The sequence below is a fragment of the Balearica regulorum genome, chromosome 8 (genome assembly GCF_011004875.1).
Source record: "Balearica regulorum gibbericeps isolate bBalReg1 chromosome 8, bBalReg1.pri, whole genome shotgun sequence".
NCBI classification, from domain to species: domain Eukaryota; kingdom Metazoa; phylum Chordata; class Aves; order Gruiformes; family Gruidae; genus Balearica; species Balearica regulorum.
The window spans coordinates 7,278,960-7,296,593 of NC_046191.1; the positions used below are offsets into that span (position 1 = coordinate 7,278,960).

At 36.5% G+C, this 17,634-nt stretch overlaps 1 protein-coding gene across 5 annotated transcripts in view; it reads right to left on the reverse strand.

Annotated features, from left to right (window-relative positions):
* The window catches only part of ZFYVE9 (zinc finger FYVE-type containing 9), a 60,643-nt gene that overhangs the window by 25,374 nt on the left and 17,635 nt on the right, over positions 1–17,634 (reverse strand). For all 5 annotated transcript variants that reach the window (XM_075759409.1, XM_075759406.1, XM_075759410.1 and 2 more), the window contains 5 exons: positions 12,395–12,499; positions 9,545–11,607; positions 4,417–4,516; positions 561–737; positions 63–232 (listed from right to left, as the gene is read on the reverse strand). In XM_075759409.1, coding sequence (XP_075615524.1) covers positions 63–232; positions 561–737; positions 4,417–4,516; positions 9,545–11,607; positions 12,395–12,464 — 2,580 coding nt within the window. In that variant the 5' untranslated portion in view covers positions 12,465–12,499. The remainder of the gene's footprint in view (positions 1–62; positions 233–560; positions 738–4,416; positions 4,517–9,544; positions 11,608–12,394; positions 12,500–17,634) is intronic.

Sequence of the window (17,634 nt, forward strand, 5' to 3'; positions counted from 1 at the left end):
TACTATTTATGACCTAAGCAAGCACGGTATTTTGAGCAGTGAATAGCATAATATTTCCTTACTTCTGCTGATAAAGTGTTGTTGATCACGGGCTTTGATGGATCATGTGACACTGCTAAGGTTCCTGTGGAAGTTGTCCCAGCCACTGTCAGTTTTGCTGCATCAGCAACTTCTCCATTGGGTAATATCCCATCAGCGAACCAAACACGCCTTTGTTCTCTAGGTTGAGCCACTGGTGAGAACATAAAAAAAAATAGGATTTAAGATCTCACAGAAACATTGACTGGAAAAGTTGAGTACAGAAAAGTAAAACTGAAAAAAATAATAGAGAAATGTGGACTGGAAGGGACTTAAGACATCATCTAGTGCATTCCCTATGGCAGCATCATGTATAAACACATCTGCTGAGAGTAGTTTATTTGTCCTTAGAAACCTGATGTCCCTACCGAGAGCAGGAATATCAGAACGCATTAGCTAGAGTATTTGGCATGGATGAAGCGTAGATATATTTTCCAAATTCTTACTACAGGTAAACTGAAAGAAAAAAGAAGTACTTTTACCTTCTGCTCCAGGATGCTTTAAAACTCCCACAGGTACCATGACAGTGGGAGGCGGAGAGCTCAGGGCGCCCGAGGCCTGAGCCTGCTGCAAAGGAGGGATAGTAGAACAGTATTCAGCAGGATTGTTAGGGTTAGGACTCTGGCTTGAGGCACTCATCATGTTCTCCCAGGCTTGAGCTAAAGTAAACAAAGAACAAGAAACATGAACACAGAGGAAGGTATCTAACAGTCCAAAATGCTGTGTTACGTTCTCAGCTACCTTCCAAAGAGCATCTCCCTTCCTTTATTTAATTGCTGTAATTAAGCTGGAAAATGCATAGCAGGAGGAGAAACAGCACTGGTCCTGTGTAATAAAAATATCACTTCATATAGAAATATTTTCTGAAACTTGTAACAATACACTTTGACCTGAATGATGCTTAGTTCCTCATGCTTCATTTTGTTTCATTTTGTTTCCTCTTCAAAGACTTAACTTTGAACACTCAATTCTTTTTTATATATATATATATATATGTATATTTATCACACTGTAGGGACAGATGGACATTCCTATTACAAATGTTTTATAACCCACAGGATACTTCAGCAGATTTATCTTTTTATATGAGAAAAAGCACCTTTCATTTCTTTATATCCAGGGCAGATCAGTACAGATCAACAACTCATACTCTTAACTATAAAAAAAAAAACTTATGCTATTAATTATGAAGGCATGATGAGCCTTAATTCAATTGCCGAAACAAGAACACATAAAACTTCTTTGTCAACACCATCCATCACAGGGAAATCTCTCTTCTAGCTAGTGAAACAGACTCTATCTCCACAGTATTACTACTTTTTCATCTGTAAGGAAGGCTTGTAGCTATGCAAGGTACCAGAAAATTCCTGTGTGCTTGCACCTTCAACCATATCAGTATGTTACACATAAATGCATTCCTCTAGTCAGGCATAAATATCATGCCACCTAAGCTCTCAGAGCAGCTACAAAGTCTGAATAAATCATGCACATCTTTGGGTTCCTTTGCCTATGAATTGTCGGAAAACTAAGGTGAAAATAGCAAGACCAAAAACACCCAAACAGAACACAACATAACATAAACCTCTCCTGCTTCCTCCCATCAACCTGCAAAACCAATAGAGTGAAATGCCTGCCAACAGAAGAGGTATTAACATTTCCATTTGAGAAGACTAATTAAATGGAAGGGGTTTTTTTAACAGCAATTCTGTATTCATTTAGAGTATAGGTACTGAAAAAAGGACTTGTTAAAAATGCACAAAGTTACATCTCTAGGATCTCTTTATTAGAAAAGTCATAGCATGGTAAAAGAACATTTTTAAAGCATTCTCTAAATCAAGTAAAGTGCCAACTCAGCATATCTACCAATTGAAAATACACTAAAAATAGGATTGGAAACTTATTAAACACATAGCCTGGCCATGGAAAAGTGCTAGAAAACATATAACCCTCCCCCCTCCACACCCCAGTGAAACACAAACCAGATATCAAGCAACCAAATGAAATAAGTACTTTTAAAGTGTGATTACTACCCCTGGTTCCAAGACTGTGCAAAGATTAACGCTTAACCTGCTGCACTAAGTGGAAAAAAAACCCCAACCTGTACCAAGAAAGAAACTGCAAGGATCAGGAGGGATCAGATACGATCAGGCTGCAGTAACCAGTAACCAAAAGTATCATTACAAAGCACTGCAGCAGGGATAGAAACAGAGAGGTAGCCCAGGGCAAGTGCACGTAAGTATGCAGGCAGCACTCCCTCTATAATAAACCAAGTAGTGGTGTCCCTGTTTGCTGCCATTAAGATGTATCCATCCTGGCAACACGACAGAAAGGCTTTTAAAAGGAAATCATTATAATATGATCAATTTTATTATGCCTTTTTACAAGAACACTTCTGGTTTCAACTGAAATATTTTCAGATTCTTCCCTTCTCCCAGATGAAAACAAATCCTACTCACCACCAAAAGGAGCCAGCTGTCTTTTACCAGGTGTATGTGTAATTCCTTGTTCTTGTACACCTTGAAACATGTTAATTTCTCCATCTCAAAATGTAATGTTTTAGCACCCCTTCAACATCATCATCAGGACTCAGTTTTAATTTCTAGATATTACAACCTACAATTTCCTGTCACCTTACACATTTGGCCTAAAGAATTGTTAATAATTAAAATGTACCACTGCACATGGATTAATCTTTAATCTATTTGAAACAAAAAAATTATTCCTGTTTAGTAACAGAAACTGTCTACTAATTTTGGATGCTCATCTCAACACTTAGTACTCGGTTACTTTCAACCGAACCTGCACAATACTGAACTTCTCTGGAGAAAAATTAAAGCTATGAGCTTCTAAGTTTAGCTACATGCTCAACAAATTAACAGATCTTTCTGAAAACAGCAGTCCAAATAATCTACTATACAGTAACATGTAGAGACACTGTCAAAATTACCTTGGCTGAATACTGACATAAACAGAACTTTCCTAACTAGTTCTTGGTTAAAACAACAGCAGCAATCTTTTATCAAAGTCTCCAGTTTAACTAAACATTTGCAGCAATGGAAATTCCGTGACAACTGTTAGTTATGCTAACAGTTAAAAGTTTGCATTTAGAACCTGAGTTTGTCTGACTTCTCATTCTACCTACTACATGTTAGAGTGTGCCTGTCAGACCTTCCTCTACAATTGAAGTAACTTCTGTCATCGAGTTTCAGTTATCCAGATATACATTTATACCCTGAGATCAAGTCACCTATTCACCTTTCCATTAATAAACCAAAGACAGAGTGCCTGGAATGTCTCATGATAAGACAGGTTTTCTCATGATTTAAGCACTCACATGGATCCTCTCTCAACCTAATTCAATTTTTCTACCCTCTCTATTCAAGACATAAAAACTGAACATTGCTTTCAGCAACAGCTTTCTCAGTGTCATGGACATAAGTCAATTGGACAGCATAATCACCCGAAGGTAACTGCCAGTGCAGGAAGTTCTTGAAATTTTCAGAGGCCTCAAGATACAGTGGGAAGAATACTCTGTGTTTGCCCATATTTATACCACATATCTAGTGTTAATATCAGAAAGGACAAAATACAAAATAAATTCCATGGCCCTTTGGTCAAAACCAAACACAGTCTTTCCTTACACCAAGCAGAGGTAATAGAACTTCCTGTTTGTTCTACTTGTTAACTTGGTAACTACTTGTGACCTCTCCCATATGTCGCATGTTCACATCAGGCTTTTAGCCACAGCACCATCCTGGGTTCGAAAGACTCTCCAGTAATGTGCCCAAAGCAATAATCCACATTTGTGGACAGGTTTTTAGACAAGACCTCCAACTCTAGCACCAAGGAGTAAAAGAGGAAGAGAATTGGATTAATTTGTGGATAAATACTACTTTCCCAATTTCCTGTAGTGCACAACCTAGAGGAGGCACAACTGCATTACTCTTTAGCATCCCATACAAAAGTGTAACAGGTTATCTATTCAGGCATCAAAGGACAAAGACTAGGCTCCTGAATTTAAAAAAAACCAAAACCACAACAAAACCCAAACAAACAGAACAAACCCCACCAAAAATCACGGTTTCTGCAATCCTGGTATAGCGCTCACAAATGAAAGCTTTCAAACTCATTGCAACCTTAATAATTTTTGCCTTTTGTTAATCACATTTAGTTTAGGAATCCCCACTCTCCACAGAGATTCCACGCTGATCTCTCAAGGACCTTTGCTCTTTTAGAATACTTACCCATACAAATAAAGTGTTTGGGTTTTTTTTAAATAGCATCACTGCAGCTCAACACAAAGTGAAGCACTGCATCTCAGATTCTCTTTCCACTTACCATTCATTAGTACTGAATGGCAGATTACACACACTCTAGCTTCCTTTCGATCCATGTACAGCAACTTGCACTTCAGGCTACAGCATGCCGCGCAAAAAACCTGGAACCAAAGGGGAAACAACTTCAAAATATGTGATGAACTGATGAATTTGGACAAGAGAGTATCTGTAAAGCTCTAGACACGCAAAATAAGGAATTACATTATCAGGTTTTTCCCATTAAAGCCACAGTGACTAATACCTGCCCAGGGTACCTTTCCTACTAATACTGATGAAGCAGTATTACATAGAACATATAAATGCATGTTGTCCTGATACTGCACTGTGGTGTTTTTAAAGTACGTTTGGCATAACATACAATGACATTAGGTTAATAAATTCCTATCATTTTACAATCCCTTATAGAATTAACAATTTGGGAATTAATTTCAGTCTTCAAAAAAGCATGAGTACTTTCTAGAATCAACTATGTTTCGATGCACAAGTTTTCTCTGCATAAGAGATTGCTATGGCACAGATTAATTCAAACAGGTCATTTTTATTTGCAGCAGGGCAATTCATCTGTATGAGCAACTCTAGCTATTTAATCTCTTCATATATAACAAAGTATTCCTCAGTTGAGACTTAAGTGAACAGCGACGCATCAAAATGTTTTAAGCGTTCAACATATAAAACAAGATATTTAAAAAAGCTGAATGACATTGGTACTCCAAGAAAATCTTGTTCCATTTATATATTTAAAAAATCCCCTCATATTTACATGATTACAAACACAACAGCATCACAACACTATAGAGATATAAGGAACTGCAGTTTGCACACTGGCTGCTAAGGGGGGACTCGGTGCAAAATCCCAGGGAGGACAATCTGCTGTGGAGATGCAGTTGCATTGCTGGTGCTTCTCACCTGAAGCAGCTCTAACAATTCCCCAGTCCTGGGCAGGAATCAGTCTTGAGGCTTCCTCCAGACAAGAAAAATCATAAAACAAGAGCATGGCTTGTGCGCCAAAACAAACACTTGCATGCAGATATGATCCTACAATAGCAACTGCAATCTCAAAATCCTGCAGAACAGACAAATCAGGGTGCCCTAAGGATTTCTTATTTGTTTTACATAGTAATTTTTTAAAAAAATGTATTTCCTCAGAGTTATTGTTCAGGTGACATGAAGATACTGATGAATACCTATTTCACGCAGAAAGGTAGTGTCACACTTAGGAAATCTTAAAAACAGCAGCAGCTACCTAACAAATGAGTTCAGATATGAAGAGAGAATTTCAGATTTTAATTATAGGTGGATATTGTATCTACAATTCACTATGCATTATTATGATCTGTAATGCTTTCTTAATTAAAAAAATTATTCCATCATCACTTCAACAGCAGTATTTCTGTAATATAGACAAGAAGGATTCTCATAGAGAAATATACGTAAGCCTAACTAAATTTCAACCCAGTTAAAGATCACACCAAATTATGACCACTTTGCAGCCTGTTACCTTTGCAGGCTTTTAGTGGCAAGTGTTTAAAATAAGCACATATAAAATAAGCTCTGAGTTCACCACGAGAGCTGGAAATCAAGTGTGAAGAAAGAAGAGCTCACCCTGTCTCATTTCATCCAGTTCTAATGTTTCCTAATTCTGTCAGCATAAACATTTCAGAAACAAAATATAAGTGTGTGGACACACTGGCATTTTCATGCAAAAATAAAACCAAACTTTTTGCATATGTGAAAACCTTTAAAAGAAAAAAAGGAAAAAAGAAAATGTACTTTAAAAAACTGATTTCTCCATTTACACCTTAACCCAATTTACAAGCATTCTAGGGAATATTAATAACAACATCACAGCATATTTCAGAGATATTTTACATCATTTCAGTTCTCTGGGAGAAACTTCCAGTTGAAAGTTCAGTATGGAAAAATCAATGTCTTCAACCATAAACAAAGGACCAACACAAATTAATAACTAATTTAGAACCCTTTATCAAACAACACATTGTGCATTCAGCAAAGGTCCCAAGTGCAACAATCTAAATATTAAAAGAGAAAATAGAAGCAGTGACAGAACATCTACTCTTAGGCTGCATCAGCCTTCTAACAGTAGTAATGCAGAGGAAGAACACAATCCAGCACAATTGCCAATTCAGTTTTGTTATTAACAATCACCAAGTCATCATCTCAGTATTTCATGCTATAAAAAAAGAATATAGCAGTGCCAAACCAAGTTTCTCTCTTCCTAGGGTTTTCAGGTTGACTGGGAGTTGTTAAAGCATTAGTTGCTAGGGAGGGGTTGGTGATTTTTTTTTATATTTTAGTGGAAAAATATAGTTTTGGTTGTCAGTAAAAAGATGACATACAAATTTTCCATTTTTCCTGTCATGGATGATGGTTTCTTTTGACAATAAAAAATACAGAAATACATAAGGTAAAATTTATGAATGTGTTCACACATATTCTTCAGGTTCTTCATTTTAATTCAAAATTTACTGTAAGTGTATTACTTTCCACCATTCCCCCGAGGTTCATATCTTCCATTAATTTTGCAATTATTATCCTGAAATTAAAAACAGAGACAGACTTCCCAGGTGCCACTCAACTATTTTTAAATGCAATTTTCATTCCCAAATGAAACAGATACATTCACCTCTACTAGAATAATTTGTCACTATGCTAATAAAGTTTAAAAAGAAACTGTTTTACTAAAGCTTGTGTTTAAAAATATTTAGTCCCATGACTTGCCCTAGAACCAATTAATTGCAAAAGCTGAAGACACTATCTCCCCAATTCTTTAACTTGCTTTGGGGATGGTTATTTTAACCAGAAAGCAAGAGCAGACAGCCAAGAATAGCTATGTCTCAAGCCACTACGGCTAGATTCATTAGAGCTTGCCTGTCAAAGCCTTTGGTCTCTCTTCTCCTGGAATCATTACAGGAATTAAGTGTTGTAAAGCAATTTGCAGTAACTGCTAAGTATTGTTTGACCTACACTGATTCTTAGCATTTATTAATGAGTGACTTTTTTTAGAGGAGAAAAAAAAAACCCACAAGAGGGCATGAAAAAAACATTTTCTGCCACAGCTTTTGACTGCATGTGTGCAAATTTGGCCCAGACAACATTAGCTAACAAGAGCTTCTAGAAACAAGTCATTCTGAGGATTATTGTAAGAACACTCTGAGAATATTAAATACTAATATATGATGTATTTTTCGCATCTGAGAAACAAGTCTGTCTACATAGCAGGGGACCTTTTATTTTATCCATTCCTCACATATCATTCAAAACAATGCTGGCTGTTCTTCTCAAGGCTTGCCTCCAATAGCTTAAAAACAAAAAGAACAAAAACCCCAACCACACTACATTTTTTGGCCTTGCTCTATTTGTGTATGTTTTATCCATTTCGTTTACATTTATTTTCATTTTCTGCTTCTCATTTGTGCAATTCAGGGCTTCAGTCATTACAGAGAAGTAATTAAATCCAAGCAATGAAGTTGTTTAAAACACAAAAATAAGTAGACAACATTACTGCAAATGAAAATTGTAGTCATATTTCTTAACCTCATAAAACCCAAAAGAATTAACTAAATAACTGACAGTATAAGTTAATATATCAAAGCTAAAATGATGGATATTCCTTTAACTTTTATGCCTTACAGATTCTCCTTAAATGCAACGAGAAAAAGATTGAGCCCTTTGGTATTAACCAAAAGGTATACAAAAGGTAGGCATGTACCTCATATGATGCTTATTGATCTCCTGTGGTTACTAGCTCCACATCAGGACTTCCACTGCAACCAACCTGCAAGAGGATGGGCAGAAGCAAGCAACTGGAAGTCCTGGACCCGTGCACAATGAATGTCTGCTTAGCTTTTAAAAGTGTCCTGGGAAAGATTTTTCAGCATGTCTCAAAATAAAACTTGAATAAAATCTACTTATCTGGTGTTGCAGTGAAGAGATTGAGTGCTGTGCAGTTCGGTTACTAAAGGGACAAATGGACGCATTATGTAGTCCATTACAAAGGAGCAAGCCTGGGTTTTCTGCTAGCCTGCTTCCAGAAACAGATGGCATAAGGGTTTGAACTTTCCAGATATATTTGCTTCTTTTAGGGCCTTTGTTCCAGTCATTCTGCTTCCCTGCATGTAGCAAAATATACCATCCATAGCAGTCAGGAGATCTTTGAATCAACTTCAGAAACCTTTGGATAGGGCCCAAATGAACCAAAGTTACTTTACTCTAGTTTTTAGTGGGGCTTGGTGTTTCTTTTCATCTTAAAAATATTCATGAATACCTACTTGACAAGAGTGCTAGTTTACTGCTTTTGATGATCATATTTTTTCATAAGTTCCTACTTCCCATGTGCCACTGACTTGTATTTCAGTAACAAGATATTTGGAAATACTTCACCAGCTAATCATTTACCATAAACTTGCCACATAAGAGTTTGTGTTGACCTAGATAGCACATATATAAAACTTTAAAAAAAAAAAAAAGTCAACAATGAAAGATTTCTTACACAACACAAAATGATACAGAAATTATGTTTTAGTTGTCTTCATTACAAAATTTCTCACCCTGTGTACATCTATCAGGTTACAGATAACTTACTGTATTTTTTTTCCAGGAGCAAACGTGTATTCTTTAAAATAATGTAAGCAATATGAGAAAAGTTAGTAAAGAAGACTTAAAAGAACAGAGTTGATCAGCCATTTAAACCAGCAGGAATGCCAGCAATTCGACAGGACACTTCCAATTCCCACCAATATGTTTCAGTAATCTTTAACGGGATTACTGATGCAGTAATTTCTGCAAACTAGTTTCCTGCACTTAGTGATTTTATAGCAGTTCTACATGAATCCAATGGTGTTGATTGTTGCAATCAACAAACACACTGCTTATACAGGCTAATCATTCTTACAGTTATAAATAACAATTAGTTATTCTCTGTTAGAACCCTGAAGAGATTAGAGCTTAGAAACGCCTTTTTTTTTTTCCTTCACAAATGAAATGCAGCTTTTTAGGAAGAGATGTCACAGGTAACTATAACCAGTGTCTAGGAAGTCCTCTGATTTGATTTTATGTGGTAATAGGAAAAAAAAGGGTGCTTTGAGCTTACTCAGAAAATACGAACTTACCTTCCCACAAGCTCTGCAATGATGCCTTCTTTTGGTGAATGTAAATCTGGCCTCGCATTTCATACAGTTTGGTGCTTGAGAATCTGGAACCCAAACTGGAGCCACCTCACCCAAAGTTGTAAAAGGCTTTCTGGCTTGAGCTCCAAACTGACCAGCTCTGAGATCATTATCTGGACTATCTGGGGCTACTGCAAGGCACGGACTACTAGAGACTCCAGATTCATACTCTTCCAAATGTTCCCCATTAGTATCAGTAACAGAGGCATTTAAAGAGGTTTCACCAGGAAACGCATCTGCTGTATCCCCTAATTGCATCTTACCAAAGACATTTTTGTTTTTACTATTACCTCCACAATTTGGGGGAACAAGATCATTTTGTAAGTGGTCCGACAATGGCTTCGGAATCTGCAGTTTAAGATTTGTAGGTTGTTTAGGTCTTGCACCACCAAAAGGAACACTGATAGATTGCAGATTAGTCACTGGTTTTGGTGAAGTTTGCCCTTGCATGGATGAAACCTGACTACAAAGATTATGTAAATAATTTTTCTTTATGGGGTCACCAGTGCTGTTTAAAATAAGACCGCTCCCTTCTGATGTCTCATTTCCTCTCTGTTCATAAACATTAGCGTAACATTCTGATTTGCTCTCCTCTATCTCCTTTTCCTCTGTTACTGAGTCTTCCTTGGAGGGTAGAGTCTTTGGAACATGAGCAACAACTGGGTTCTGCATTCCATAGGAATCACAACCATTAGACAGAGAGCTTGCTGCTGATGTAGCCATCACATCAGAGAGACTGGACCCTTCAAGTTCATCTATACCAGTCCCTTTTAAGTCTATGCCTGCCTCCATCATCCCATCTCCACCTTCTTTACTATTACTACATGTCTCATCAGGCTGTTTCGTCTGCAAAAGTCTTCCATTCTCTCCCAGAGTTTCATTCAATTTTGTCAGTTCCCAATTAGTGATCTCCTGAGATTCAGGGTAACACTCTGCCATGCTGAGCAATTCTGTTGTGCCAAGATTTTTATCACATTCAATGACTTCACTTTCAGTGGCACTAACAACCTCAGGGGCGAAATGTTCTGCAACACATTCCTTGTAATTGCCACTTCCAGCCACGTCCGGCTGACAAGTCTCGGTGAGCCCAGACAGCCTGGACTGTAACTGTTGGGTTGTTTCCTGTTCTACGATTAAGCTTCCATTACTTGAATCAGAAGAGTTTTTAGCTTCTAGATCCGTTCTCTGAGGAATGGCTTTACCAGTAAAATTTTCAACTGATGCACAATTTTCTTGCATTTTAGTGGTACCATCAACTGGTCTCTGTAAGAGAGTCACTGCGTTAATCCCTGCAGTTGTAGCTTCTGAAAATGGTGAATCTTTACTCATATTAAAATCATCCTTTAATCCAGAAGAGGGGCATGCAACCGTCAGGCTTTCAGATGAAGCATTAATCAAATGACTTACAGAGTCATCTTCAGTGCACAGCTGATTTACTTGCTTTTCTGTATCTATATCTTTTTCCATGGAACCATTTACAGTAACACTAAACTGATCACTTTGTCGGTTTTCATTATCCAGTGTAAAGCTAATAGTGTCCATTAAGGACTGACTGTTGTAATTTTTACAATCCAGCAAATCGCCACTTTGTAGTGTTCTTCTGTCACAGTTATGCATGACTGCCACCACTAATACATTTTTCTCCTCTGGCAAGCAAGCTATATTTCCACATTTCTTTTCTCCCGTTTCCACAGTGTTACACTGATCATCCCGATTACTGTTTCTTTTAATCAATTGATCATCTGCTGCTGCCTGATCATCAATCCACATGATTGGGGTTTCTGGGCTTATGCTAAAATCCTTTCCATTAGCACAGTGATCCCCTCCTCCTGTTGGTGTAGTCACTGAATGAGACAAGGAGAAAGACTTTAGTCTCTGTTGACATTCATTAGGCGTTGTAGCTTCATTCACGTTGGCCACAGTCGGGTTAAATGACAGACAACGAGAAGGCGGATCTAGAATCTGATTCCACTTTGCACCCAATAGAGTAGGTGAAACAGCGGCATCTGAAAAAGTGTTTAAATAAGAGAACTTACTGTCCTATTAATGCTACAGGTTCTATTAACTCTGTTGCATTAGAATGCCCCAAATATAAACACAGAGATGTTCAAATATGGGTACAAGAGTAAAACACATCTGTCATAGCTAACAGCCTTGGTCATCCATTAGTAGTGTAATTGCATAATGTTTCTGGAACTCAAGAATTTAGAGCTACACCAATTAATATCACATTGAATTTGCACAAGCAACTTTAAACTATTGATTAATACACTTTAGACAGCTAGAAATGCCTAGAAAGATTCCCACTTCCACAAAATGTTCAACTTCCTTGACAGCACAAAAGTAGCAATTAGACTAAGCAGAAAATTTAATACTTCAAATATGCCAACTTTCAGTATATGATTTATGTGACCTAGCAAAACATTTCTATGCTTGAGTCTCCCAAAACTGCAAAAGAAGCTTAAAATAAGTTTTGCCTAAGTTGTTTCAAAAAAATTATTAAAATATTGCCACTGAGATTAAGCTTCGCAAAACCTTTCTTTGAAAGATGTGTGGAAGATTTTCTATTAAAAGAAATTTTTAAAAAGAAAACAAGATGAATAGGAACAGAAGAGAATACTACTAACAAATATTAAAGACACACCATGCAAAATTAACAGATGTTTTTAACAAGTTCTGAGATTAATTTGCAACTCAAAACCAAAAAGGGTATCACAGATGTCTCCCTTTTCAATGGTGTTCTCTATAGAATACATCTAATATGCATCTATGATCTTGTTCAAAATGACTCACCTTCGTTTTGCTCAAATTCATCTAAAACCTTATCGAGGTTATATGCCTCTGCTTGGAAATAGTTCTCCATTTGTCAAGGAAAGACCACCAGATTCTTGTCTGAACCTGCCAGAGAACAAATTACAATCAGATATTTGACCTTCAGTCAGCACTGTTCCACTACATACTGCCCTGATTCAAGGGGGAAAGAAGTCCTTTGTAAATCAAATTTTACATGCATAAATCAAAAGTATTTTCCAGAAATAAAAACTATTTGTGTGTTTAAATTTGCTTAATTCAGATTAGCAACCTCCCCAAACTATGGATTTTATTACCTCCAGTCTCCCAAGTTTATAAATATGGTTTTTAAAATGTTAAAATTTAATCAAAATCCAGATTTTTTTTTTAAGATCATAGTATTTGCAAACACTTGCAAAATAATATTTTTAAAAATCCTGCCGCACACAAATTGAAAAGTAAATGTGTTGACATGAACCAGGTGTCTGCAGCAACAACATTTGAAGAACACAGGTTCATTTTTACATGCTGGCCATTACAGCAACAGAAGATATGCTCATCAGATGAATAAAAGAACACTGAGCAAACTGAGTTTGCAAATCCATGTCAGTTCAAAATAGAATGTACTCCACACCACAGAACTTATAAAACAATATGCACATCTGTCCCTATGCTTACTTCAATGCATTCTGCATTTAGTGTGGCAGATCTTTTTGAGAGGCCGAAATAATGGGAAATTGTTTTCAAGATTTGGGAGAAAGTTATACACAGGCAGCACGCCAAATTGCATTCGGCAACTTAGATGTAACAAAAATGAAAGTCATGTAGTTATTTCTCATGCAGTGTTTGCTTAGGATCTGCAAAATGCAACCTACGTAGGAAACATAATTTTTTCTCATCTCAAGCTTTTATTTTCATTACACATCAGTGCAATTTTCATTATTATTTAGATGACTGAGATTTTTTTCTACCATAACAAACAGGGAGAGAGGGAAGAGGAAGAATTTTCATCAGTAGTTACCAAAGCACTATCACTATAACAGATGAGCAAAGATATGTTTAACAATAACACACTGAACAACGTCAAACCCAGTCACACACTTTTGCGCTCACAGCTCATTATCAATGCTTCTCCGAGCATTTGAAGGCATTGCCTCAACTTCATTCTTTCAAGGAAAACACTGACCTCCACCTGAGCATTTAAACACAACTGTCATCAAAGCCAACAATACCCTTTAAGATATTTCAAAGCCCAAATGATGACAGCACTGCAATGCCATCATTAATGCCGGCACATTAGACACATTAATGCACTGCCACATTAATGTGTCTAACCATCAGGATCATCACAATCGCAAGAGCAAAACTTTTCCAACGCCAGTCAGAAAATAACAGTTTAGAGAACCAGAAAGCCAACTAACAATCCAAAGATCCGGCTTTCAGTTCTGTGCTACCACCAATTAGCTCATGTGTCTTTGAACAAGTAGTTAAAACTCTGTGCTTCTGATTTTTTAATGTATAATAGGTTAGCAGTATTCTGTGTCACTCCTCATTTCCCAGAGATGCTTCAAAGATTCATACTTGTAAAGGTTGTTAAAGGACTTAATGGGTGTTACTTGAATTGTGCTAGCTCTTAAAATGCCTGCTTTAATAATTCTTGTTTCCCTGAAAGGCAGGCACTGCAAATCTAGCAAAATGCACAGAAGTAAATAGTCTCATCAAAAGATAATATTCTCAGGCTAGAAAGACGACAAGGGAAAAATGGGGAAAAAAACCCCCAAACACAAACCAACCAACCCTAAGTCTTTAAATAACTTTCTACAACTTAACATAATAAATAATATTTTCATCCTAACAGTAGGAATACAGTCTTCTTGCTACCAAAAGCTTGTAGCATCAAGACACCCTGATTAATTTTTTAGAAACATCTACAATCAGTGAAGACATTTTCACTAAGAAATGTGTGCCATAACCTATATATCACAAAGAGAGACCTTGATTTGATCTGTTCTCTGAACATTATCCAAACCAGCCTTATTCTCTTCAGAGTTGGCTTTCAATGTTGTGAAGTAAGGAAATGGAGGAGGAGAAGGTGAGAACCTTGTTTTGCAGTAAAAAACAGTGTTAGACCTGACAGCTAGACTCCAGCTCAATTAAAAACCTGCTCTTTTATACTAGAGATACAAAAGACACAAAAAACACATCAGAGGAAGTTTTTGATTTTAAAGAAAATTAGTGTAATGGCACCTTAGAAGTTGCAGTAAGCATCACCCAAAAAAAGACCATTTTGCAAATAAACTCAGAGATTTGTCACCTTACAAACTCCCAGATTTGTCGTCTGTTCCAGGATTTTAGATTAACTCCTTCTGCAAGGAAAATAGATGATTGGCCATATCATTTACTGTACACAGATGCACAGATTATAACATAAGCAGTGGAAAAGCTGGCCACCTTGATCAAAGGTTGCATTTCAGAAGTCTAAAAAAACCTCAGCACACTTACATTCTCTACCAAAAGCCAGGTTTGGACCTGAAACTCTGACAGTGCGCACTTTGATCCCTTACATGCCTACTGTAAGGTCTTCCTGAGTTATCCAATCTGCCCACCAAGTCATCGTATCAAAAATCTTTTGTACCATTCTAATTGAAACAATTATATTTACTACACACGTTTCAGTTAAACCAAAATAATTTTAAAAAGCAGATGCTTCTCCTTAGACATCCAAATACTAAATTCATTCAAAGTACATTGAAACTGTGAGACTTTGGAGGTTCTCTTCAACCTTTCTCTCCACCTCATTTCAACTCCTTAATAGGAAGCATCTTTACCAGCTCAGTAAATATCAAATATTGAAAAGTTAATTAGAACCTGTCCCAATGAATATTTTGCTATTTTTCCATTCAGAGTTCTAAACATCAACCAAAATTAACTCACTATAGTAAGACTGTTTTGTACAAAATACCATATAATTTCACAGCCATTTATAATGCATTTAATTTACATTATAATGATAACATTCCAGCCTAGCAAACAATGAAGATGTGAACAATTATTCCTAGGCAAACTCCTACTACTAAGGTCAATGATGCAAAGAGTATTTGTCAGTGAAGCAGGGCAAGACTGAAAAGTGTAATACAAAATTTTTGTGTTCCACAGAGCTAAACCGTGACATCGTCTGAAACCACCACACTCATTCCATGCACTTTCATCGTGAAAAAGGGCATCCAATCAAGGCACTTGCTAGGACATAAACACAAACCCTGCAATAGGGTGGCCCCAAGAAATAGGCTACAAGCATTGATTTTGTTTTTCTTTGCTTATTTTAAAGAAGATAATGATTACTGACAAGGAAGTTGATGGGGAAGGAATGCTATGCTGATTATATAGTTGCTGAAAACATGTTTTTAAGTAACTCTTTGGATGACTACATTTTGATTCTGCGTAACTTTCAAATATTTAGAAAAATTCAGACCTGACCCAACTGAAAGCCTAATAAAATTACTTCAGAACTAACTCAAATGTATATATGTAGAATATAAGCCACATTTGCCCCTAACATTTCCTAAATTTAGTCCTATATTAGCTGGTTTTTCATTGTCATACAGATCAGGAACAAGATATGTCTAACCAAAGAAAGCAGTGTTAGAAGGTCATAATAAATAGAATCATTTTTATTGACTTTAGTCAGGGTTTGGCTTTTACATTTTATATTAAGTGTGATTTTATAACATTAGAAAAATACAAATATTCAGACTTAGGAGACCACATGTTTAATAATAACAAGGGCATGTAAAGAATACTTAGAATTTTGTTCCCACTCCCTTACAATCCCAATGTGGTTAATACTTTGTAGCATCTCTGTGAAATTATTGTTTTATTAACATCTGTATTATCTAATATTAAATGTCTAATATTTGTGAGTTTAAATTTTGTCCAATATGACAGATTTTTCTATATTTTTAAAAAATTCTAAGTAGAGAGAACTATGTGTAAACAAGTATCTGTAATTGTATGAATTCTGAAGCACAAACATTGGTGCACAAACATGCAATGAGCCAAAATCCAGACTGATGGATGCTCATAGTCCAAATTGAGGAGAGAAAAGACGTTTTATATCATTATTGTTATTTCGCTTCCTGATGTACCAGGATATATAGAGAATCTTTTATTTTTAAGCTCACAATCACTAAGCTGACAGCCACTCTAAATGAGATCTTATTGTCTATGCAAGTAGGTATTTCTTGGAAAAGGTCAGCTGCAAATCTTCAGATCTAACATCTAAAATTATTATTATTATTGTATAAAAGAATGTTACAATGCCTCAAGCTTTTCCAGAAGTTCCTGTCCCAAGGGCAAAACACACTGCCAAACCCGCAAAAGTCGTTACTGCCTTCTGCATGACAAAAAAGGAGGACGAGTAATCATGTTCCTAACAGATAACCCGCAATGCTTCTTGACCAATACATTGTCAGCAACTCATATTTTTTGCCAGTTTAAGATCTAATACTTCGACTCTGCATAGCCAGTAACTCAAAATCAAAACAGAAAACACAAAATGCTCTAACACAGCATGCTATAATAATCAGGTTGCTGTTTCGACTACTATTCCAAGCCATGGCATGGAGAGAAGCTGACAAGCAAACACATAACTCAAACTCTGGAAAAGTGGGAATAAAAACATGAAAGAAATTTCAATGGCAATTTTAGCTGTATGCTGCCAAAAAGGAGACACTTCCTAAATTAGTATATATTGGGATGAACAGTATGAAGAAGAGGATATTGTCTCAGTGCAAGGAAAAGGAGACATAAATCACCAAGCCAGTGAAAAGCATAAGGTGCTTTTTTCAAAAATGCAGTCCTCCATGCAAAGATTTGGCAGAAAAGACTAATTGGGGCAGGGGGAGGGAATGGAGATAATATAATGGCTACCATCCACTCATACAGTAAGTCCAGAACCCAGGATCATTTGTTATCCATTGCAGAGTCATCTCCTGTCTGTCATGACAAAAAGCTAATGAAAACATGCAGCCTGTCAATCAGATTATTTTCAAGCTCCTGTTAGACCACAGCTCATGCTTAACTCAGAAACTCTGTATTTTACTTCACAATTTCTTCATACAACAGCATGGACTTATCATCATCTTCATCTCTAAAACTTAAAAACTTATGTTTTATCAAGCTTACATGCTCTACTCTCCCCTAATGTCTAAATATAAAGGTGCATGTACCAGAATGACTGTGTC